Genomic DNA, 25850 nt, shown 5'->3' with positions numbered 1-25850 from the left:
GGGGTCGGGAGAGCCTGACCCCTGAGCGAGACGTTGGAGTAGTCTGAGGCGAAGTCGAATCCGACGCGTATTCGAACTCGAACTCGTTGACTTTGAAATCTTGATTTTTTCGGTCAAATCTTCTGGTTTCTTCTCGTGAATGTCGACGATCTGGCACCGGAACGATCCCGAGCCTTCGGCGACGCAGAGACAGGATCCAAAAAACGAAGGTGGCGCCGGCTTCGATGAAGAAGACAGGCCTGATGATGACTTTCGCCATTGAGTTCGCGCTAAGAAACTCGACGAGTCCCCCTACCTGGCGCGCCAGCTGTCGGTGTTTTAGACCGGCAACCCACCTAGGGGTACCCTAGGTGGTCTTTTATGCGGTAAGGGTCGTCGAGAATCAAGGAATCAATGGTGATGCAAGGAACACGATTTAGACAGGTTCGGGCCGCTAGATCGCGTAATACCCTACGTCCTGTGTGTTGGTGTATATTGATGTTGGGGATTGATGGATTGTGTTTGAGGGGGGTCCCTGCCTGGCCTTATATACCCGGGAGGACAGGGTTACAAGTCTGAGTCCTAGTCGGGTACTATTACAGAGTTCTACTCGGTATTGGCCCGAGTGGTTTTCCATAAAAATACAAGACTAGTCCGAGAAGGATACGCCTATCCTTGTTCTGATCTTGTCCGAGTACATCCCTCAGTGGGCCGTCCAAGGCCTACTCGTGGGCCTGGGGAGTATGCCCGACAGTCGTCTTCTCCTATGCCGGCAAGGCATTCTTATTTGGCCATCCCTTCGTCAAGTCCATCCTCGATCGCTTCCTCGACACCTCGCCCGGGGCAGTGGGCGGCCTCCCATCCGCAGGCGACCGCATGGTCTCCAAGCTGAACCACCAGCACGGCGAGCTCTACGCGCAGCTGGACACAGAGAAGGCACTACAGGAGTGCACCCCCGTGCCTCCTCTTCCCTACGACCCGGCCCCCTCCGCCTCACGCCGCCTCCTCCTGCCGGTCGCCTCACGCCTCCTCCTCCCCGCTCCATGCCTCCTCCTTCGCCGACCGCTCCCTAGCCGCTACGCCCTCGTCGGCGGCTGCTTCGCCCGAGCACCGCTGCCCACCCTCGTCCCGCTGCCGCTCCTTACTACTAGTGAGGGGTGAGCAGAGGGGGAAGGGGAGGGGCATCAGGGGGAAAGGGAGGGGCAGCGGCAGGGGCTCGCCTGGAAGCTCCTACGAGAGGAGGGAGGAGGAGAGAAAGAGGAAGAGGATAAGGAGAGAAAGAGAGAAAGAGAAGAAGAGGATAAGAAGAAGAATGCACGGGAGAGAGGAGGATGGAGAGAAAATTAAGATAAGGAAGAGAGAGGGGGCGGTGGCAGGTGGGGAGAGGCCTTTTATCCCGGTTGGTAATTCCAACCAGGACCAATGTTTTAATCCCCGTTGGTAATTCCAATCAGGATAAAAGGGTGGACCTTTTATACCTGTTGGGATTCCGAACCGGGATCAAAGACCCCTCCAGTCCTCTGACCTTTACAACCGGGACTAAAGGGGCCCTTTAGTCCTGGTTGGTGAGTCCCCTACCCATGGCTGAGTTTCAGACCCGGTTGGTGAACTTTTAGTTAGGGCCAAATTTAAAGTGGGATAAAGGAGATGGATGGAACGTGATTTTTCTACCAGTGTTAGAGGCTCCAATGGTCAACTCGAAGTTCCACCAATCGAATTTACCGTACCAATCGAAAAATCGGCCAGTGCTCTGCATCAATGATTGCTGCCGTTTCTCGATTTTAGTGGGGTTCTCGTAGATGAGCCATGAACATACAAGTTCAGGAGGAATCTCTGAGAATAGATCCTGCCATCGGAGTCAAGTATGGATACGGCATCTTCGGGCTTGGCTTGATCTCTCCTTCTGCTTTCGATGGCTATGGCTGCTGCCGTTTCTCGATCTTAGCGGGGTTCTTGGTAGATGAGCCATGAACAAACATGAATGTGATTATTAGAGGTGGGATCAGGCCTGCTAATTGGATTGTAATCCAACTCTAACCCACACCAATCCACGTCAAGTTAATTTATTTTTTCAACCCAACTCACCCCATATTTATATTATCTAAACCCAAGCCAATCCACCCTACTAGTTGATAGAACCCATGAGTTTGCTATAAAAAACCATGATTTGCTATATAAACCTATGGACTCATATAAAAATTCGTATATATTTGAAATAAATGTGAGTCCAACATGTGGATCCTACGTCAAGAGGCGGACTCTAAAACTAAAACATCACGTTCACACCTTAAAATTTTGGCGAAATTGATCGAAATTTGTTGGAGATGACAGAGTTTGACTGCCCGCTACTTTATGCTAAATAGTATGGATAAATATACACTTGGGTCCTGCATTAAGAATCAGACTCTAGAATTAAAACCTCGCGTTCACACCTTAAAATTTTAACGAAATTCATCAAAATTTGTTGGAGATTACTCAATTTGACTTCCCACTACTTTGTGTAAAATAGCATGGCTAAACGTATATATGGGTTCTGCGTCAAGAGCCGGACCCTAAAATTAAAATCTCGCATTCACACTTTAAAATTTTAGCAAAATTGATCGAAATTTGTTGGAGATGACTTAGTTTAAGTGTCTGCTACTTTGTGCAAAAGAATATAGCTAGACATATACATGGACCCCACGTCAAGAGTCGGATCCTTAAATTATTTTGTGAATCGAACCAATCCAACTCACTCTAAACCACTCCCAAACTATTTTCTCTTGGGAGGAATCCAAACCAAACCAACCATTTCATTTCATGTATCAGCCTATTAATAACTAATATAAACAACTTTCAAAAGAAATCCTATCTATTAAAACCATTGAACCCAATTCAATAATTCAATAAGGAGGGCTACGTGTCAGATGTCCAAAATTAATAAGCACAGCATGAGAAAACCCGAGGATCCGGTCTGCAAACTGGAGCACCTAGTTTAGTGCTAGCAAAAATCAGAAAAACAGGGTGGTCCGATTTGTAAGGTGCGGGGTTCGAGACAGGAGCAGGAATCTGACACCATTTTTTGTATAGATTACATCCTAGGCCAAAACGATCGTATAAATATGTTTCCACAGAAGATTGGAGATACCCAATTGATAAAAAAAATACAATCATTTTATTTTTATCTCCAAACTCTTCTCGTCCTTATCAAATCTAATAACTAACGCTTCGTCTCAACGGTGACGCTGCGTTACCATTTTGGCATCTCTCGTGGTTTGGCCACACTGATGCAAGGGGGGCTCAGTATTGTCTAAACGGATTAGCACCGTACCGGTGACTCGGTCTCGCAGGTTTGAGGAGCAAGGGCGAATAGTGGAATGTGATATTTAAACTGCTTGCATTTTACCCCTAGTTTTATGTTGTAAAATACATTAAGCAATTGTATATACACATCCTAAATGATATGTATACTTTGTCAAGCCACCGTTGGCGTACGTGTTAACAGCACTAGAACACGTATAAATGTACCACTAGAACTTCGAAGAATGTGTTTGACAGGCACTCTTCCTGTGGAGTAACGAGAAAAAATTTGCTCATATACAATTGTAACGAGCCAAAATCTCAGCGTACAAGCGAATTGAGGGCCGTTTACTTGGCAAGATTTAGGGGTGTTTGGGAGCATTTCACTTCACTAAAAATCACTCCACTCCACCAACTCCAAAAAAATCGCAGCCAAACGCGTTCGGCTCCAGCAACTCCGGCTCCAGGAAAAAAGGTGGAGCAGGGGGTAGATCCACGTTTTTGGTGGAGTACCTCAAGAGGTGCTCCAAAAATCCGCTTTACAGACCTCCTCGTGGAGTTGGTGGGTATTTTACCCACCACTGCCACTCGTTACACAACGTAACGGTTCGCGAAATAAAAAAGCTCCCGTCGCGCCGGCCGGCCTGCCTGCCGCGCCGCTCCCGCCCGTCGCGCCCTGCGCCGCCGCTCACCGCTCGCCGCGCCGCCCGCCACCGCTCCTCACCCGCCGCACCCCGCGCCGCCCGCCGCCGCGCGTCGCCCGCCTCTGCCCGCCGCGCCCCACGCCCCGCGCCGCCCGCCCTTACCCGCCGCGCGTCGCCCGCCCTCACCCGCCGCGGCCCGCGCCGCCCGCCCGTCCCCACCCACCGCGGCCCGCGCTGCCCGCCCGTCCCCACCCACCGCGCCGCCGTGGCCCGCCGCGCGCCGCCGCGGCCCGCTGCGCGCCGCCCGCCTGCCCGCCGGTCCCGCGCGGCCTGCCTGCTCCGAGCAAAGGAGAAGAGGAGAAGAAGGGGAGAAGTAAAGGACACTGACAAGTGGAACCCATTCACATGGGTATAATGGACTTTACACAGTAAGATCTTCTATTTCCGAAGCTGGATCTATGCATTTTGCCAAACATGTGGACAGCTCTGGTATTTTTTTGGAGTCGGTGGAGTGGAGCTGCAATGTGGTGGAGTTGGTGGAGTGGAGCTCAAAAATTTGGAGTGGAGTGCTCCGAAACACCCCCTTCCTGTGATGGAACCTACTTTGAATCCTCGACTTAACAGGTACTTGCATTTTTTTAAATTTATTCTAGATTTTAACCAACGATATTCTTTAAGTGGTAAGTGGCATGCTCTTCAGATAGTAATAGTAACTTCATCAATCTTGAGAATTTGTCGACTCGGTTTTTCGAAAATGCTGATTATAGTTGCGTGCATATGCTTATAAAAATGAGTGTACGTGTGTGTATTCAAGTGTCTGCGTCTGCACCGTGTGATTCGAAAAATAAATTTTTCGAGTATAGAGTATGTAAACCAAAGTACCAAACTGTGCTCGGTATCTCTAGACGTGTCCATAGTCAACACATATCATAGCATACAGCACATATATTCTCTTGAAAGAATGTTCCAGTGCTCGTCATCAGAAACCCCATCACGCAACGTGGACCAAAGTCTGACCGCGATACACCTGTAAATCCGAAGGGAAAAAAAAGGACAGATAGAGACACAGCAGGCGAGTTGTGCATCCGTCTCGAAGCGCCACGCACCTTCCACACGTGTCGTTGCATGCGCACTTCACCACTTCACACACTGCTAGCAAAGCAGCTGCTCCTTCCCCAGTTGCACGCTACGCTACAGGCTAGCATCAGGCTCCCCAGTTGCGCCGGCCTCTCTTTCTCTCGCTCACACCTCCACACTCAACCGGAGTTTAGCTGACGATCTATATAAATCGCAACCAACCACGCAACAAGGCCAATCCATCTATCAGTCCATCCATCCGTTGCATCCTCGCAAGAAGCCGTCTCGTCTCTCGTTACGCCCCAAGAGAAAGGGCACGGAAAGCTCTATCTCCTCGCCAGTTTCAGGCTTTCGGCTCGTGAATTCCTCATCTTTTCAGCCACTTTGCCACCACCAGCGACCACCGGCCGACCGGCCCATCTCGCCCCGGTGGTCACGAGGAACCCACGGCCGTCGGCCCTTGCCGCAACTTGCAACAACCCTTTTTTCCTTATCTTTCCCGGCCCGTGGTATTAAAGGGAGGTGCAGCGATGGAGCAGCAGCAGCAGGTGAGGAGCAAGAGGAACGGCGTGGTGCAGGTGCAGGACGGCTCGGATATCCGGGCGCTGGTGGAGAACAAGGAGGCGTTCGCCAAGTTCGTCGACGACAGGTTCAGGAAGCTTGACGTAGACGGCGACGGGAGGCTGTCGGTCAAAGAGCTGCAGCCCGCCGTCGCAGATATCGGCGCCGCCATCGGGCTGCCGGCGAGGGGGTCGTCGCGGCAGGCCGACCACATCTACGCGGAGGTATGGTTTCGTACTTATTATTGTTATTGTTATTCTTATTCTTATTCTTATTCTTATTATTATTATTGCTACAAGAGCTTCAAATATAGAGCTGGCATGTGCGCCAATCGCACTTTGTAGTTAATAAAGTACATTTAAAAGTTTGAGCCGCGTATATTTCACTAATATTTGTCAGCTGCAAACTTATTTATTTAATTTGAAATGATAGTACAAATTTAGAGAATTTTGTCTCGGAATAAAACTAGCACTTTAGTTTTTTTTTTGCGAAACTAGCACTTTAGATTTTCTTTTTGATTTTTTTTTTGAGAAACTAGCACTTTAAATTTTTGAATGGAGGGAGTCCTAAATAGCTACAAAACTAGCCTAAGTTTAAGTGCATCTGGCTATTCCCTGTTTATGTTTTCCCAAATCATATGGAGTTATCTGTGTTTTGACGTGCTTACTTATGTGGCTCCAAAGGTTCAAGAAATCGGGAAAGTTCTAGTGTACCAATATCAAGGCAATACAGATTCCCTCCATAACCATTCAAGTATTTTAATCTTGGCTATCGATATATTTTCTGTATTAAGATAGAGCATTTGAATATAATATGGTTCAATACACACCATAAGTCGCCATTAGAGTCTGAATGTCGGAGCATGTCTTTTTGAGTGTCTCTGGCGCACTTCAGCTGGACTGACAAAATCAGCTAGGTCTTTCTGAAATTGATCACTCCTGTGTACCCAACATCAACCAGTAGCATCCTTTTCCATTCTGACTTTCTTTGGAAAATCCGAATAAATAGCATCACCTCATGTATATACTATATCCAGAACTTTCTGTGTGTCTGTGCGTTGCAGCTATTGTTGTTTTCCTTATCATTGGACATGTTGGGTCTATCTGGAATGATCCACAGGCACGGACAGCAAGACTATTGGGACAATACTGTACCCATAAATCCATAAATGAGATACGGAATAATTTGTGTTCTTGACTTCTTGCACACAGGTTCTTAACGAGTTCACTCACGGCAAGCAAGACTCCGTGAGTAAATCGGATTTCCAGCGCGTGCTGTCCGATATACTTCTTGGAATGGCGGCTGGGCTTCAGAGAGACCCCATCATGATCCTCAGAATAAATGGGGAAGACCTGAATGAATTTCTTGACAGTTCAAGGTATGAACCTGAAGCAGCGGCCATGTTTTCACAAGTAAATCCCGGAAACAATGCGTCGTTGCGCCAGTGCTTGTTGGCTGCTCTTCGACACCTGACGGTAGACCACGGCATGCCACCTGCTTCTGACTCTTGGGTAATTTGAATTTTCATTTACTAAGCTAGTCAGTTGATAATTATTGGTAGTACAAATTTTATCCCCTGCATTAATAGCTGAGATGACACGATATTCAGTTATGTAGCAAGGTGTGGAAAAAATTAGAATCCAGGCTGCCTGGGTTTTCATTATATAATCCAGGCTCATACATGTCCTAAACAATTACAAGTAGTCCTACCTACATAAGTACTGGAACATATATATGCAGATACAACTTACAATTGTTGGGTTCTTGTGACAGGTTGTGGAAAATATCATAGAGCCTGCAATGCAAAAGCTTACCTATGATCAGCTGGATCAGCCTGTTTCCCGAGAAGCATTTTTCCAAGAATTCAAAAAGTTCCTGAGCATCGTCACTCAGCGACTGCAACAGCACCCTGTGATTGTCGCACATACGGAGAACACCTTCGACGGGAATGGTATCAGGAGGCTGCTGTCGAACAAGTTCGAATTCGACAAGGTATGGGAAACGCGCTTCAAAAGTTGCAGTGTCATGATTGAGTAGTCAGTTGCATGACACTGATCACAATTTGCGTCACTGAACTTGTTCTAGCTGTTGGATTCGGTTTGGAGAGATGTGCCGAAAGAACACAAAGATAAAACATCGAAAGAGTACCTCCGAGTTGCGCTTGATAGAATTGCTGACTCGGCAAGCCTACCACCTTACGGAGCTGTTGATCAGGTAAACATATGTCGTTCTATAACCCACAGTTCAAATCCAATCCTCTATTTCAGAACCTACATGGAACGTCTGCAGTTCATCTTGCCTGTATTTAGTTTTAAATTTGAAATGTTCAGACTTTTAAGTGAGCTTTAACGATCAAACATCCAACAGGTGGATGCTGTGGTGAACGAAGCATTCAAGATGGCTAAAGCCGATGATGGGAAGGTGGTGGACGAAGCAGAGTTCAAGAAGCTTCTGACTGAGATCCTAGGAGCGATCATGCTGCAACTGGACGGCAACCCAATCTCTGTATCGACCAACACCGTCGTCCACGAGCCGATGTCCGCCCCCTCCCCCCTCTTGTCACCAACGCCGCTGTCTCCAATGGTGTCCTCCCCCAGTGAATAGAGAGAAGCTAATAACTGATGCAACGATGGAGAAGAATCTCCATTGAGCACTGGATATGATGAAGGTTTTCTTCATGTCACAGTGCAAGAACACTGGTGACTAGAAGATGCATATGTGGCTTGTAACTTGGATGCGTGTTTACCGTTGAAATAAGGCTTTTCCAAGCCAGACGTTGCGTGGTTAACAGAGGTGGTTTCGTTTCTTTTCCAGCTTTAGGAAGAGATGGAGCTGTTAAAAGGACTGCTAGTTCTTGATGCCATACAGGGAAATCAATGTTTGGCAAAGAATGTTTCGGTATGCCGAGTAATTACGAGGAGAGAGAAAGAGTTTTATCATACGTGACTAGGATACTGATATTAACGTGTGAGGATACTGATATTAACGTGTGAGGAGTTTTATGTAACGTGTGAGGAGTTCTATTTCTCATGACATAAGTTTTACTAGGATACTGATATTAATACGTGAGGAGTTTTATTCGCATAGGATACTGATATTAATGTGTGAGAAGTTTTATTCCTATGATATTTATCTCGTACAATTATCAAGATTTCAGTATTTGATAACGATTCATCAGGTACCATTATAAAGTTTTACTAGAATATTGATATTAATGTGTGAGGAGTTCTATTCCCATACAATTTATCAGGTATAATTATCAAGATTTCAGTATTATTAAATTGATAACGATGCAATGAAACTGCGGCATTGGTAACCGAGGAGTTTTATTCCCATGACCATAACATTTATCAGGTATAATTATCAAGATTCCAGTATTGTTAAATTGATAACGATGCAATGAGAAAAAAAAAGAGTTTCATCGTACGTAGGAGGAGTTTTATTCCCATGACATTCGTTAGGTAACCGTGCAGATAAAAAAAAGAGTTTCATCGTATGTATGAGGAGTTTTATTCTCATGACATTCGTTAGATACAATTATCAAGATCCCAGTATTGATAATGATGTAATGAAATTGTGTATTAAAATTGATTTCATACGCACGAGTGGATCATCGTGCACGAGGCGAGCCGACGATGGCAAGAATCGGGAGAGGAGTCTCGATCTCTACTAGTGACGGTAAACAAGAGAGACGTGCGGACACAACAGCACGACGTCTCTTCGGAATATGTGCACGGTTGAAGATGACGTAACTTGTGGGCTCTGTGTCCTCTTTAGTATATGTGCATGGTTGTATAGATGATGTTGCATTCATCTTTTCTAAACTTAAGGAATAGAAGACCAAGGGGTTAATCTCCCCAGGATGAAGTTGGATCGAATTTGTATGGAATCTAATTTAAATAGCATTTTTTACTATATTTAAATTTCAAATTTAGATACTTTCGAATGTGATACAAAATGGATAGCTCAGATTCGGATTCGCAATTAAGTCTTGATTTGGTAAATATATATTCACTGTTTTTAATAAACTTATCACAAAATATATCACGAAGGGATCGAATATAACAAAATATAACACATGTCGATAACAATCACCCTTTGAAAATATTACAATAATATTTTAATATCAAATAAACAGAAGCATATAAAACATTTTACATTAATGAAATAAACAAATCAATTATTTAGAAATAATTAACATCAATAAATATACCAATTTCATACTTAGATTAAAACAATATATTTGTAGTAGGGTTTAGTGATGCCTTTATCCTATATGAATACAGATAATATTGGAAATCCATCCATAGCCACCTTTATTTCATATACAAATTCGTATTTGAATTATGAAAAAAATTTGAATATCTACTTTAGTTACCACATTAAAAATGAATATGGATATATATTCATGTTTTTACGTATATGGATATCGAATAATTTGGATATCTGTATCACTTTTCACCCCTCCCACTCGACGCTTGGCGTTGTTGACGAAGAGTCTTAGGCCCCGTTTGGGTCCCTTCATTTTGAAGGAATTGGAATCTATTTAATGAAGTAGGCTAATTTATGTTGGAATGTGGCATTCCACAACTTTCCAAAGTTTAGATACAAGCCTATCTTAAATTCATGGGGTGGGAGATGGAAATTGATTCTATAGATTATGGTTATTAGAATGGAATTCAATTCTTATAGCACGCTCTTGATTTCGCTTCTTTATAGTAGAAGTGCAGCATATAAGTATCTCTCCCATATCACCAACTATAATATACAACTATATTCCACATACAATTATATTAGCTTAATTAATTTGTGTCTAAATTATGATTATTAGGATGGAATTCAATTCCAATGATCCAAACGGGGCCTTATAAGAAAGATGACCCTCTAGGCCATAATTATGATTTGGTGATTGAATGATAATAGTATCATTAGAACTAACATGTGTATGAAAAATGAGCACTTGTAGGGTTTTATAGATTCAAGGACGCAAAACAAATGACGATATCGAAGCTAAGACAAAGAGAGGAATGAATTGGATTTATCCCATGCATAATTATCTTTTAGTCTGACCAAATGGTTTGGATTTTTGCATAATTATGTGTAATATTTCACAAGCTTTTCATAGAGTCCAAGATCATGAAAATCGGACTTCGGAGTAGAAAGTTATAATCAAAAATAAGATGTGCTGAAAAATGATTACCGGATGACCCGACGATGCCGTCAGACTTAGCAAAGAAACATCCGGCGCTTATAAAATGCACATAAAGGAGGATCCCATGATCCGATGCTACCATCAAAATTTGCATATTGACAATGTTCAGATAGCATATTTTCGTGAACATATGTATGGGATGATGATCGGAACATCCGACCCTTGAAAAATTGTGTGCATCGGACTTTTGGGCATCCATCAAACTTTTAGCATTCATCCGATGCTCAAAATGTGATTGAATGATCTGAATTTTTTTTATAATCTTATTAAGAATTTCACAAGATTTCCAACAAGTACAAGATCTTCGAAATTAGAGTTCAGAGTTGAGTTGAGAGTTATGGCCAAAATATGGCACTGGACTAAGCGTCAGAGAAATTGGTACAACTGTTTGACTAGCTGTTGGAGCAATAGCTCTTTTGATGTGTTGGGCTATTTATACTCTTTCTACTCGCCCATTTGAAGTTGCTGCAGTGTGCAAGAGTTCATTAGAGTGCATATCACATTAAGAACACATCCATGTCACCAAAATGCTTATGTGATCATCAAAAGGCATTTAGCACAATCTTAGAGAGTGATTAGTGCTAGGAAACTAGAGTGAGTGAGTGCAAGATGTTGCCATATTGTACGTGGTTCTAGGAGTGAACCTACATTGTATGTTTAGTGCGCCAGCACCTTAAGACCTTGGTGGCTTGCCGGCAAATCTTCGACCCTCCAGCTTGGTGTGGAGCGGCGACGTTGACCGTGTGCGGGGATGAGGAGATCCCTTCCATCATGGAGAAAGCTTTGTAGTGGAGACGGTGTCAAGGTGATCGGAAGAAAGGAAGTGGTGAGCCTTCCTTTATGGCAATCTTCTCATCCGGCTTGGTAAGAGCCTTTGTGGCGAGCCTAAGACCAAGACCATGAGAGACTTGCTGACCAGGAGTACATTCTTGGAGGAGCTCCAACGTGAACTATGGGTGGCATTTGCCTATCGATACCACGGGATACATCGCTGTGTAGAGTTTGTATCCTTCCTAACCCACTCCTTTACGTTTTCGTATTTCTAAATGAACTTCCATAGTGTAGTTCTTGCTAGAGTTTGGTTCTAGGTTGCAAGATCTTTGTGGGTGGATAGTTTCACTAGATGAATCATAGTTGCACATCTAGATTGTATGATCTAGTTTATATTTTTATGCAAAGTAGTGGAAGTCATATCTTAGGGTTTTAAATTTGTCTAATTCACCTCTCCCTTTCTTAGACTACAAGTACTTGTTTCCTTTCAAGACTCTTCTTCGCGTCCCAATAAAACTTAGCACAAATCTTGATGTTGGTCCAGTACTCGGTGTATTCTCCATCTACTTAAGATGCAAAAAAGATAATGATGGTGGGCATTGCTTTGAACCCTATTTTGTTCCTTCCAACCTTTAGTACCTTATTACCACCAACTTTTCAGATATCACACATTATATATCAGGATATAATAGCTGTTCGAATTCAATTCTTGCCTTTCTATATATTTTGACCAAAAATGTAAGCCTAGCACAGTAATTTGGATTAGCTGTCTACATTCATGCGATAAGTGCAAATGCGTTGTGTATTGGTCGGCGTTACTCTGAATATTGCCCACATTCTTATTAAAATCTGAGGCCAAACTGGCACAAAGTTATTATAATCAATTGTTGGATTCCATATTGAAAGCGAGAATAGTACATGCATAATTGAATTCATTCATTTGAGTTGAACGTATTACATTATATAGGAAAAGGAAGAAGCTGGACAAGCCATAGGAACTAAACGGCACAGTAGGTGGAAGGCCATCTGCAGGAGCCTATCAATGCATGCTTGCGTAGGAGACACAAGTTGGAAGGATTAGTCATCAATGCAAGGATTAGCTGTCTAACACGCCCCTGCAGTCAGAGCGTCGTTGGAGCGGACGTTCAAACTGGACCGAAACTCGGTGAAGATAGACATCGGGAGTTCCTTGGTGAAGATGTCGGCATATTGTGTCATCATGGGCACATGAAGAACGCGGACCTGGCCAAGAGCAACACACTCATGGATGAAGTGAAGATCGATCTCCACATGCTTCGTACGCTGATGTTGAACGGGGTTGGTGGAGAGATAGACCGCGCTGATGTTGTCACAATAGACAAGAGTAGCCTGACGGAGAGGAGAATGTAACTCATCTAGTAGTTGCCATAGCCAACTCGCCTCAGTAACCCCATTAGCCACTACGCGGTACTCAGCCTCAGCACTGGAGCGAGAGACTGTTTGCTGCCATTTGGAAGACCAAGATATAAGATTGTCACCCAAAAGGACTCCATAACTGGATGTAGACTTCCGTGTATAAGGGCAGCCCGCCCAATCTGTGTTAGTGTAAACAACCAAGTCTGCCGGAGATGTCCGATACAAGATCAGCCCATGATCAAGGGTGCTACGAAGATAGTGAAGAATCCGCTTGATGAGCGCAAGATGTGGCTCTCTGGGATCATGCATGAATAAGCAGAGCTACTGAACTGCATAAGAGATGTCAGGACAGGTGAATGTCAAATACTGAAGAGCTCCGACGAGGCTATGGTAGTCTATGGCATCGGCCATAGGTGGTCCATCACTAGAGAGCTTGGAATGTCTATCGATAGGTGTACTGCAAGGCTTACACTCTGACATACTAGCTCGCTCAAGAATTTCTAGAATATAGTGATGCTGAGAGAGGTGCATAGAACCATGCTATCTGGTCACTGATAATCCCAGGAAATGATGGAGCGGACCGAGATCCTTCATAGAAAATTCTTGCTGGAGGGCAGTGACCGTCCGGCAAAGGAGGAACTCAGATGAGGCTGTAAGGACAATATCATCCACATAGAGCAATAGGTAAACTGTGTCTGATCCTCATTGAAACTGAATACTCATGTGTCTGACTTTGCCTCATGAAATCCAAGTGAAATAAGATGAGTTGCAAACCGATTGTACCATGCACGTGGAGCCTATTTCAGCCCGTAGAGAGATTTTTTGAGCCGGCAGACATAGTTAGGGTGGGCCAGATCAACAAATTCAGAGGGCTGCACACTGTATACTATCTCAGAGAGGGTTCCATGGAGGAACGCATTTTTCACATCTAGTTGATGAACTGGCCAGTCACGGGAGAGAGCCAACGTCAGAACCGTCCGAATAGTGGCCGGTGTGACCACTGGGCTAAAGGTTTCGGCGTAGTTGATGCCGGGGCGTTGAGTGAAACCACGGAGGACCCAACATGCCTTATAGCGATTGAGAGTCCCATCTAGATGAAGCTTGTGCCAATAGACCCACTTGCCAGTCATGAGGTTGACGCCAGACGAGCGAGGAATGACAGTCCATGTTTCATTTGCCTAGAGAGCATCAAATTCCTCTTGCATGGCAGCACACCAATTGGGATCTGCTAGAGCACCGCGGTACGTCTTTGGAACGGGCAAGAGGGCAGTGGCGTGAAGGTTTAGCCGATCTGTCGGAAGGCGAAAGCCAGCCTTCCCCCAGGTGATCATCTAGTGATTTTTCACCACCGGCGTTATGAGGAGAATAATCGACGGAGCACCAATCCGACTACGAGCTGCTGGTGCCAGGGCAGTTGATGATGAAGGGCCCTGGACCGAGCTCACAGTAGGCATTCTTGATGCAGCAGCAAGGCCCAGCAGCGACTCCATGCCAGGCGTTGTAACGTCAGGCATGTCCGCTGTATTAGCGGTGATGCCGGACACAAGGTCCGGTGGGTATAGAACCGGCCCGGCTCCGCTGGCAGCAACCCACGGCTGAAAAGCAACGGGGGCAGCAGGGCTAGACTGGTGGGCAGTAGGGCATGGTGGCGACACAATGCTAGATCTAGACATGCTGGGCACGGCTGCTGGACTAGTAGCGACACCGAGCACAAGGTCCGGGTGGTGCAGAGGCAGCCTGGCTCCGCTGGCAGCAACCCACGCCTGAGAAGAAGTTCGGGCAGTAGGGTCGGACTGGTGGGTACCTGCAGGGGTCCGCAACCCAATGGGTAGTGGAGAAGAGTCTATATCGAACAAGAAATCAAGGTCAGTGCACGACGGTGCACTCCCCATGTTAGCGAATGGGAACGAGTGCTCGTCAAACGTGACATGCCGAGAGAGAATGACCCGATTGGAGCTCATATCCAGACACCGGTAACCTTTATGCTTGGAAGAATAACCAAGAAACACACAGCATGGAGCGCGGAGAGAGGTTGTGTGGCAATGGTGGCGGAAAGTTTAGGATAGCAACGACACCCGAAAACCCGAAGGTGCTCATAGGAAGGGGGGAGCCATGGAGAGCGAAATATGGGGTTGAAAGACCAAGGGTTTTGGTAGGGTGTCGGTTGATGAGATAGGTGGTAGTATGGAGAGCTTCAACCCAGTACTGAGGTGGCATGCTAGACTGAAAAAGAAGAGATCGAACAACATTGTTGATTGACCGAATGGCACGCGCAACCTTGCCATTCTGCTGGGAAGTGTAGGGACACGACATGCGGAGTGCAACACTGTGAGTGAGAAAGAACGAGCGTGCAGAGAGGTTGTCAAATTCTCTCCCATTATCACACTGAACGGATTTAATGGTGACACCGAACTGTGTGTGGACGTGCGCAAAGAAGTGGGAGATAGTGGAAAAACTATCTGACTTCAAGCGCAAGGGAAATGACCAAAAAAATTGGAACAATCATCGAGGATGACTAAGTAGTATTTGTAACCAGAGACACTAGCAACAGGAGAGGTCCAAAGGTCACAATGTATTAAATCAAAATTCTGACTAGCACGCGAGGTGGAGGATGCAAAGGGTAGCCGAACATGGCGACCAAGCTGGCATGCATGACAGAGAGTATCCATGGTTCCTTTATTATAGGGAATAGCAGTGGTACTAGCTAAATGATGAAGAGCTTCGGTGCCAAGGTGACCAAGACGATGATGCCAAAGTAGGGGGGATGTGGCGACCATGGCATAGGAGTTGGGTGGTGCAGGAAGCAGAGGGTAGAGGTCTCTAGTGCTATTGCACCTGGTGATCACACTTCTGGTCTGAAGGTCCTTCACAGAAAGGCCGCATGGGTCAAACTCAACGGAACAGTTATTATCAATGGTAAAGCGACAAACAGAAATGAGGTTCTTGATTATTTGCAGTGTGACTAGCACATTGCTAATAGTAAAATGACCATGGGAGGTGGGGATTTGTGTGGAACCAATAGGCGTGACAGGAATCAAAGAACCATTGCCAACAATGATATGAGAAAGCGAGTCATAGGAGTTGGAATGGGGGGTGGAAAGGTTACCGGCGGCCGAAGTCATATGGTTACCGGCTCCGGAGTCCATGTACCAATCTGTTGAAGGCGGTGGCGTCAGCTGCATCGTGTTGAAGGCTTGTGCCAACGCTTCCTGATCCCAACCCCCAGTACTTGCGGTAGGGTGTTAGACCATGGGCGAGCCGGGCATGCCCATGCCATAACCCACACCGTAGGGCATACCCATGCTGTAGGGAACTCCGTAGCCGGGCGGCAAGCCAGCAGGCCTGGTGACTCTAGAGTGTGCTGTCAGGGCATAGGAGGGTGCCCGGTTCGGTAACGGAGGGCGCGCATTGGGGCCACCAGCAGGAGGACGAGGCGCGCTAGGCCAAATCTGCACAGTGCCTGTCCTTGGGTTGAACCAAGACGGCGGCCATGAGCCTTGAGTGCTCGGTGCGATAGATGGCTTGCCTTGGCCGCCACCATTGTTGCCTTGGCCGCCACCATTGCCGTGATTGTAGCGGCGGTGATGGTTGTTCTACCGGTTGCTGCCTGAGGTGACAGAGCCTCCAGGAGTGCCGCTTGAAGTGCCTTGGGAGGCGCTGTGGCCACCGGTGCTGCCACTGGGAAATGTCGAGACGCCACCACCGTGTGTGCCAGAATTAGGAGGGCGCATTCCAGAGCCCGTGGAGAGGAGAGCAGTTGATGGCAACAGGCTCCAGTCAGCGAGCGTGATCTCTTCTAGGAGGAGGTCGTTGCAGACATCGTCGAAAGACAAAAACGGCTTCTATCACTTGAGGAGGGCTGCCATGTGTGTGAACCGTCCATTGAGGTCACGTAGAATGGCCAAAACAAGGGTCCGATCGAGGACATGTTCGCCCAGATGACCAAGCTGATCTGCCATGGTTTTAAATTTGTGACAGTAATCCAAAATATTGAGATCACCTTGAACGAAAGTGCGAAACTCTACGTCAAGGATCATGGCGCAAGTTTTTTGCGACGAAAATGTCTTCAAGGCCGAGCCAAACTTGCCGATTGGAGGCACCTACTGTCATGACACTCTCTAGTAAATTGGGAGAGATGGTGCCAAAAAGCCAAGAGACTACGACACAGTCCATGCGGTGCCACTGGGCGATGTCGGGGAAGGCATCGTCAGAGAGGACATGCTCGTCGAGTGCGTATTTGCCAAGGGTGATGAGGTGGAGGCCACGCCACTTCGGATAGGTGGTGGAACCGAGCTCGAGGACGATGGGAACCAGCGCCTTGATGTTCATGATGGTGACCGCCTGGGCATGGAGATTGGCGACGAGGATGGCGTCAGCCTCGGCCTCCCGGCGGCCACGCTCAGCCTCCTCATGCGCAGCCTCGGCGAGTTCGGCGATGCACCTCTGTTCCTCATTGGCACGTCATAGATTAGCTACGGCATGCTGGTCGCGCTCCTGACAAAGGAGTTGGACCTCTCTGCATAGGCGCTCAAGCTCGGCATGGTCGCCGGCCATGAGAATGCTCAAGCTCGGCGTTTGATGCGGAAGCAGTAGGTCATAGGAGCGAGGAGTGACGCTTACTGATACCATGAAAGCGAGAATAGTACACGCATAATTGAATTCATTCATTTGAGTTGAACGTATTACATTATATAGGAAAAGGAAGAAGCTGGACAGGCCATAGGAACTGAACGACGCAGTAGGTGGAAGGCCATCCGCAGGAGGCTATCAATGCATGCGTGCGCAGGAGACAGAAGCTGGAAGGATTAGTCATCAATGCAAGGATTAGTTGTCTAACACATATGTTTAACATTTTGCAAAAATAGCATATTGCTCAGCGTGTATAAAGACTATCATGAACATTATCTTGATCTCCATCATCTTCATCCTCCTTTTCTTTTGGAAGATTTTCCTAGCCGGTTCAGGTGTTGCACAGACAATGTCATCCTTTTCATATCTCTTGCTGCAAGTGCTCTCCTCCACCATCCTCTTTTCTCCTGCACCTGCGCTATCCTACATCAATTCAGATGTGAGCTTCCACCATGTACAACAAGAACCTTCAAGATATCGAACCCATGTAGTAATCGTCGAGCCATAGCCTGAAACTGACATGGGGCACTGTCATTGGCACGAGTCCTTCCTGCCGAACACCCTGACAGACTCTAGCAAGCCACGCCTCGTGCACTCCTACATGGAGGTGTTAAGTGGCTTTGCCGCGAGGTTGACCGATTCTAAGCTCGACGCGGTGGCCAGGAGACCGGGGTTCGTGTGCGCGTTCCTAGAGCGCACACTCGCGACGATGCACTCGCCAGCGTTCCTCGGGCTGACGAGAGGCGTCGGGTTCTGGAACGACGCCGGGTACAGGAAGGGTGTAATAGTCAGCCTGCTCGACAGCGGCATCCACGCGCCACACCCTTCCTTCGACGATCATGGCGTCATGCCGCCCCCTGCGAGGTGGAAGGGCGCGTGCGAGGGATCCAATGCCTGGTGCAACAACAAGCTCATCGGCGCCAAGTCGTTCATCGCAGGCGGCGACACCGGAGATGACATCGGGCACGGCACGCACACGGCATCCACGGCAGTGGGGAACTTCGTCGCCAGCGCCTCGCGAGATGGCCTTGCCGCTGGGATGGCGGTGGGGACCGCACCGACCCGTGTAACAACTCTGCCTTAATTAGGTGTAATTAAACCTAAATAAGTCATTAGTCACTAAGCAAAAGGGGTGAAATGTCCTTTTTGACCCAAAAAAGCTCTTTTTTGAGTTAAATATAAAACTTGAGTTTTTATATACAAACTTGAAATTTTGCCCAAATACGAGTTGTAAAAATTTTAATTTCAAACAACTTTTGTTAAAAACACTCTGGCTAATCAGAGTGGGAGAAGGTCAAAAACAAGAATCCAACTAGGAGTACATTAAACCCTACAAACAACCTAAGTCCTGGAATTCAAGTCTTTACTCAACTTTGCAACCTGCTATCTCACAATTTCACATCTAACCTCAAGTCAGGAATTTAATAAAAGTTGTAGTCCCTTGAGTGTGTTCCAATTTTGTTACACTGACCCAGGTCCAAATCGAAACCTAACCTACTCAAAAACTTGGTCAAAGTCGGATAAAACAGTCAACTACTCAAAAACTTGGTCAAAGTCGGGTAAAACAGTCAACTTAGCCCTCTGGGCATTCTAGCTCTAAGTTTGGAAACCTTCCAGAGTGCGCCTCTTGACGAGTGTGTTCCTCCAAATTTTTGAACTAAACTCAAGAAAAGCCCTTCATAGAAGTTGAAGTCCTAAGACTGAAGAGAAAATCCTTAAATAGCATCTTGGTCTAATTCAACTTAGAAGCTGTCCAAAATTCGAGTCAAAAATAGCCAAACTCCTGGAATTCCACCAAATCGGCTGAAATGTCTCAAGTCTGAAATATCTGGTTTTTGGCAAATTTTGGCTCGAGTTATTTCCAAATCCTTTCAAAATCTAAACAAACACTTTTAATAAAGTTTGAACTACGACCATAGTACTACAAGTTTGCTTAAGGGTCATTTGAACATTTAGTTTGAAAATCTTGAGTGGAGGGCTCCCAAAGCCGGTCTTGTTGCTGCCCGGCGTTGCCTCGCGCCAGCGCGCCCAAGCATGTTCACCCGCGCGCCGCCCGCCGTGTGGCCGCCATCCACCGGCGAGCTCGCCGTCACCCTACCCGCGCCCACGACAAGATGGGACGAGCGTTGTGCTGGCCAATCGCCGCCAAGGCCATCTCCCTCCCCCCAGCGCACGATCCGCTCCGCCCAACCGGCACCCGCGCCTTCATCTCCCACGCATGCCACGCCACCACCGGGCACCGGCCATGCCGCCGCCCCCAATCCGGCGCTTGACGCGACCAGACGCACGCTCGCCCTCGCCAATCCTCCCGCCCGGCAAAACCGCGCTTGCCCGACCCTATCTCCCTTGACCAATGCACTGGGGATCCTATCCCCGGAACTCCGCTTCTCTGGCCAATGGCGCCTCCGGCCAATGACCGCCTCGCCCACGCACCAGCTCCCCTCGGCCTTATCCTCCCGCGCCCGAGGCCCCGCCTCGACCCTTTACTCCACCTCTGCCCCATAAAAGGGCCAAGCCCACCATCACTGCCACCCTTCGCCACCTCCCGCACACCGCGCCCCTGTTTTCCTCTGCGCCGCCGCTAGGCTCCCATGGAGCTCCCACCTCCGTACCACCCCGCGCTCTGACGACCTCTCCGCCCGCTTCGCCACCCCTCCAAGCACGTCCCCGAGCCACTCGTTGCCCTCCCGACGCCGCCGGTGTGCCGGAACGCCGCCCGCACCGCCACCCGCCACGCCAAGTCGCCGCCGCCGTGTTCCGACCCTCACCGGCCATCTCCGTCACCCCAACTCCACCAACTCGAGCTCAGGTGAGCCCCTGCGCCTCTCTGGCAACTTGTTGCCCGATCCCCACCGGCGAATCGCTGGGGATTTCGCCGCCGCCGCCGTGCGCACCCCCGGGGACGACATTGCATCTTCCCCAATCTTTCCAGGGGCCTAGGCGCAAAACTCAGGGACCCCTACATGAATAAACCATAGACATAGGGGGTAGAGTGCAAGTTTGCCACGGTTTTTGGTTTAAAATTGGCAGAAAAAGGTTTAAACTTTGTAAATGCCTAGTAAATCGTACAAAAATCAGAAAAATATCAAATCACTTTTGTTGGAATCCTTGTTCTGTCTAGTTTCTTACAAAAATAAGTTTGCTCATGTTACTATTGAAATTTATATCCTATAGTTTTATTTCTTGCTTAGGCCTTTTAAATCATAGTAAATAAGAAGAAAAATGAGAAAAAGGTAAATCCAACTCTGTGGAGTATGTTTCAGTGAATAGAAGCTCAGAAAAAATATTTAGGGCCCTGGAGTAGAACTTAAAGTTCCTGTTTTAACCTTATATTTGAAATCTAGGGTTAAATCTTACTTTTTGCATAAGTTTTAATCCAGAGCTGAGAAAAATATGAAACCACTTAGAGTAGCTCAGTTTTGAGAGGTAGTTTACAGAAAGAAACCCACCTTCCATGTAAAGCATATTTAAATAGGAGATAAATAGGCGAAATAGTTGTCCGTCTCCAAAAATCATGAAAAATTCACCAAAGCTTCTGTAACACACCTTCAACCTACAGGTAAAATTTCACCCTTAAATTCACTGTAGGTTTGGAGATAGAAATAGTTAAGAGCATGCTACCTTTAATGATGATATGCTTTTAATTCTTTTTGTGGTAATCCAATGGCTCCCAAAATTTTACAGTAACTTATTAATGACTTTAGTGAGGTGCTGTAATTTTCTCAGTACCTTTGGTTGCTCTTTGTTTGTGGAAGCATTTTTGGCTAAGTAATCGACTTAAAGGAATAAGAAGAAATATAAATCCTACTAAGCTAAATAAGTAATTTTGGAAGAGATAAAAAAACATTCAAAAGTGAATAATCCTCCAAATGCACTTGAACGACCTCCCACCTTCCTTGTGCAACTCTAAGTTGCAAGAACCTAAATGTGTACGCAGTCACCATCAAAGTCAACCTCAAGTTTAAACCGACCGCCTTGCTTTATGAAGTTAAAGAAAGTAAAACCTTGTTTAGGTGAATGTGGCCTACATGCAACTTTCTTTCTACCAATAAGCCATGCCTTGCATCATTTGTGTACACGCATGAATAAACTAAACTCTTGGATATGCATGTCGTGTAGAAGCTAATCTCGCTGACGAAACCTACGAGCTCCACCCTACGCCGGACGACGAACTTGCTGCGGAGCTTCATCACTTGGAAGTCGAGCTCGAGCTAGATCAAAACCCTGAGGAACCGATAACTTTTCCTGAAGGCAAGCCCCAGTGCATGAATTCCCCGTTTTAAATTTATGCAAGTTATTGATGCTTATGATTTTGCATTTACATTTGTAGAAGTTGATTGAAACCGTAGATGCATGAACTTAGTACCTTGATCTGAATACTAGTTGTTAAGGTCGAGTAGCTGCAATGCTTAATAGGTCTCGGTAAAAGTTAAGTGTTTTTCTGTCACTCGCGAGTTATAGGAGTTGAGTGCTTTACTTATGTTGCAACTATAAGGACGATGGACGGGGTCGGGCTTATGTTCGATACTTGGTGGTTTGCCCCGTCTGTCTACATGAAATGGACTAAGGTCGAAACGTGTCGGCGTTCGTGATCAAGTGTTTGAAAGTTCTAATCTCGTACCTAGTATGGGATGGGGAAGCCTAGTACCTGATTGAACTAGGGCGTGGCTTATACTCCTGCTGTCCCTGGAACGAGGTTACCATGGTGCATCATGTGGGTGCAAGTGTGGTCACAGTACGGCAAGAGGCCGGGACTGTGGAGCATTGCATGCTAAGGGATGTTTGACCCTAACACGTGCCTGGGGATCGATGGGGATGGCTAACAAATGAAGCGACCCTTCGTGGTGCGCGGATGTCGTGAGATTAGGTTCGCCATGCATGGTTAATAAATTCGAATCGATTCGTCTGCCTCTCACAATTTGGGACTGCTTGATCGCTATTTTGCACTGAGTAAAGATGGAACATGTTGATTTTAATCTTGATGCTTATTCTTTAATTGCTTGGAAAACTATGCTTGGTTAGTATAAGTTGATAATCTAGACTGGTTAATGAACGTAGAACTTGAGCTAAAATATTGAAAATAAGGACCGACTATAGACGCATTTGGAAAAACAAATCCAAAGCCAAAAATCCTTGCATATCTAGGAGTTGGTCACAGTATTTATCACTGTCGGGTCAGTCTTGTTAAGTATTAGTTGTTCAACCTTGTTGTGGCTTAACTTTTCACGTAACGTCGATAGTATGGTTGCTGGCACCACTTGACCTACCTAGCTCCCTCCGGGCTGGACAGTCGAGTGAGATCCCTCCTCAGATGGCGAGGGTAGGGATCATTGATGTCATGATCGGCTTCGTCATGATATCATGTATTGACATTTAGCTTTCGCTTGTTTTACTTCACTTCAAACCTTGCAAACTTGTTTGAATTTCGAAAAAACTCTGATGTAATAATTTGTTGAACTATGTTAACGTGATGGGAATGTTGTAATCTTTGTGCTACTCACTTTCGTGTGAGCAATGCTTCTCGATCCTGTGTAAGTGGTTTATCGGATGAAATCCAACGGACGACCCAGTTGACTTGCTTAAAGTGCATGATCGCGTGTCAGGCGACTTAAGTGCATTTTAGCCAGGTGAATTTGGGCAATTCCGCCACAACCTGCCATGTCGCCATGTACAAGGTGTGTAGCCCGCGGTGGTGCGAGAGCTCTGCCATTCTTGCCGGACTTGACGCGGCGATTAAGGATGGGTCGATGTGCTCTCCCTCTCGCTTGGTGGCACCAAGAGCTTGGAGTTCGATCAGGACCCTATCGCCATCGGCGCGTTCAGCGCGGTGTTGAAGGGGATCCCCGTGGTCTGTGCGGCCGGCAACACTGGCCCCACGGCGTCGTCTGTCGTCAACGACGCACCGTAGTTTCTCACGGTCGCTGCCGGCTCAGTGAACCGGAGCTTCCCGGCGGACGTGCAGCTTCTCAAGGGCCCACGCGTCGTTGGAGAGACCTTGACTCAGGCCACAAACTCAAGCTCCAAGCCGTATCCTCTCCTCTATTCCGAGGAGCAGCAGCACTGCGACTACTCCGCCGAAGACAGCAGCATCGCCGGCAAGATCGTGGTTTGCGAGGCCAACGGTGGCTTAGCGGACAAATCGATCATCCGTGACCTGAGGAGTGCTGCGGCGGGTGGCGTGGTGCTGATAAATGCCGACATCAATGGCTACACCACCGTGCTCCGGGATTATGGCCCCGGCGTCATGCAAGTGACTGCCGCCGATGAGATCAACATCACGGATTATGCGACATTGACAAACAACCATTCCGCAGCGACGTTCACGTTCAACAACACGGAGATTTTGGTCCGGTCATCCCCAACTGTCGCCTCGTTCTCGGGCCGCGGCCCAAGCACGGTCACCCCCGGCTTGCTCAAGCGGACATCCTGGCTCCGGGGCTCAACATCCTCGCCGCGTGGCCACCGTTGGGCATGACCGCCGTCGAGTCGTTCAACATCATATCCGGCACGTCGATGGCGATGCCGCACACCAGCGGCATTGCTGCGCTCGTCAAGAGCGCCCACCCAGACTGGTCGCCGGTGGCCATCAAGTCAGCCATCCTGACAACATCCGACGCCGTTGACAAAAATGGTAAACTCATCCTCGACGAGCAGCGCAAGAGGGCCGGCGCGCACGCGACGGGCGCCGAGCATGTCAATCCCACGAGAGCTGCTGATCCCGGCGTTGTTTACGACCTCGGCGTGCCAGAGTACGCCGGCTACATCTGCGCGCTGCTAGGCGACCGGGCCCTGGCAACCATCGTGAGGAACTCGAGCCTGAGCTGCTCGGGTCTGCTCAAGACGCCGGAGGTGCAGCTGAACTACCCCACCATAACCGTGCCGCTGCAGCCGACGCCGTTCACGGTGAACCGGACGGTGACGAACGTGGGGCCGGCGGAGTCCACGTACATGGTGAAGGTGGACGTGCCGGGGTCGCTGACGGTGCACATTTCGCCCTTGACACTGGTGTTCTCTAGGGCTGGAGAGAAGAAGACGTTCAGCGTGACGGTCAGCGGCCAAGGCGCAGATGGGCAAGCTGTCGTTGACGGGAGCTTGAGCTGGGTGTCAGGGAATCATGTTGTTCGAAGTCCGATCGTCGCCATTTTCGGTCTCGCCCGTCCTCGGCTCATGTCATGACGAATGTCTGATCTGCTTCCAATCTTCAGAGCTGCATCTCAAAAAATAAACCGTGTAATACTACATACTTCCTTCGTTTCGAATTGTAGGTCGTTTTAGTTTTTTAAGGTTCATAGATATTATTATGCATATCTAGATATAGTGTATGTGTAGGTGTATAATAATATCTATGAACCTAAAAAAGTCAAAACGACCTACAATTTGGAATGGAGGGAGTACAAGACGTTTCAAAAAACATTTTGTGCAATAGAGATTCAACTTACATCCCCTTTGTGAAAACAAGTTGATTTTGTTTTGAAATTTATCTATTCCCGTGCAGTCTTTCTTGTCACCGTGCAGCCTTCCAGTGTTTATGAACAGGACCTGAAATTTCATTTTTGATATTTTGTATCTGGAATCTGCGAATTATTCTAGCTTTTCTTCCAAATCTCATTCAAAATCGTTCCAACAAAAATTAACTTTCCAATTTATATAAGAATTTAATGAGTCTCATCTCTAGAAGGACAACAAAGCGCCCTCCATTGCACTGCTGGTTCATCCATGTACTCCATTCTGCAGGTTTCCAAACCGATCCCGTAGGTTGGGGTTTATCCTTGTTCTTCCACATAACCAGTGTAAAATGACACAATGCAAAAAAAAAATAACGTTTTCACCAAAAAGGTCAACGATTTGTTAGTCACACTTTAGAAATCCATAGTTAGGCAAAGATGTATGGCATATATGTAGTAGTGAACCAAACATGGGTAGTCAAAGGCATGCATCCACCCATTCTTCAACCACAAATTCTTGATATTTAGATGTATGACCTTGGTTAAGGAGAATTTTTGTTATGGAGAGGCCAAACATTACGAAGAGTAGTATACTGAGCTGTTTGGATGCAATCCAGGGGATCTTCCTTTCACGTATTTAGAGATCCCGATGCACCATTGTAAACACCATAATGTAGACCGAGTGCATTTGAGAATAGATTTAAACGAAAACTAAGTAATTGAAAGGCAAAACATTTATCATATGGAGGTAGACTAGTGTTATTAAATTAAGTACTAAGCAACCGCCCTATATTTATGGTGTCCTTTTCGTGATCCTGCAAGGGATCCTATGAAATTTGGATTTCTATGAGTCAAGAT

The 25850-nt window shown here is 46.9% G+C and overlaps 1 protein-coding gene and 1 pseudogene across 1 annotated transcript; both read left to right on the top strand.

Annotated features, from left to right (window-relative positions):
* The first annotated feature begins 5131 nt into the window (after positions 1 to 5131).
* LOC101781730 lies at positions 5132 to 8626 on the top strand. Its single transcript, XM_004983279.4, has 5 exons — positions 5132 to 5764; positions 6752 to 7051; positions 7314 to 7532; positions 7626 to 7754; positions 7908 to 8626. Exons 1-5 carry the CDS (start codon positions 5510 to 5512, stop codon positions 8142 to 8144), a joined length of 1140 nt encoding a protein of 379 aa, XP_004983336.1. The 5' UTR covers positions 5132 to 5509; the 3' UTR covers positions 8145 to 8626.
* A 9270-nt stretch (positions 8627 to 17896) lies between these two features.
* On the top strand, positions 17897 to 24723 carry LOC101763395 (annotated as a pseudogene).
* Positions 24724 to 25850: the final 1127 nt, after the last annotated feature.

This window comes from Setaria italica, chromosome IX (genome assembly GCF_000263155.2).
Source record: "Setaria italica strain Yugu1 chromosome IX, Setaria_italica_v2.0, whole genome shotgun sequence".
NCBI classification, from domain to species: Eukaryota; Viridiplantae; Streptophyta; class Magnoliopsida; order Poales; family Poaceae; genus Setaria; species Setaria italica.
This window is presented reverse-complemented; position numbering and strand designations above follow the sequence as displayed.

Bases quoted from the DNA above. Each gene is read 5' to 3' on its own strand.
- LOC101781730 (XM_004983279.4), top strand. From the start codon at position 5,510: ATGGAGCAGCAGCAGCAGGTGAGGAGCAAGAGGAACGGCGTGGTGCAG. The intron at 7,052-7,313 runs GTAATTTGAATT...TTCTTGTGACAG, and splicing joins CACCTGCTTCTGACTCTTGG to GTTGTGGAAAATATCATAGA. The intron at 7,533-7,625 runs GTATGGGAAACG...AACTTGTTCTAG, and splicing joins ACAAGTTCGAATTCGACAAG to CTGTTGGATTCGGTTTGGAG.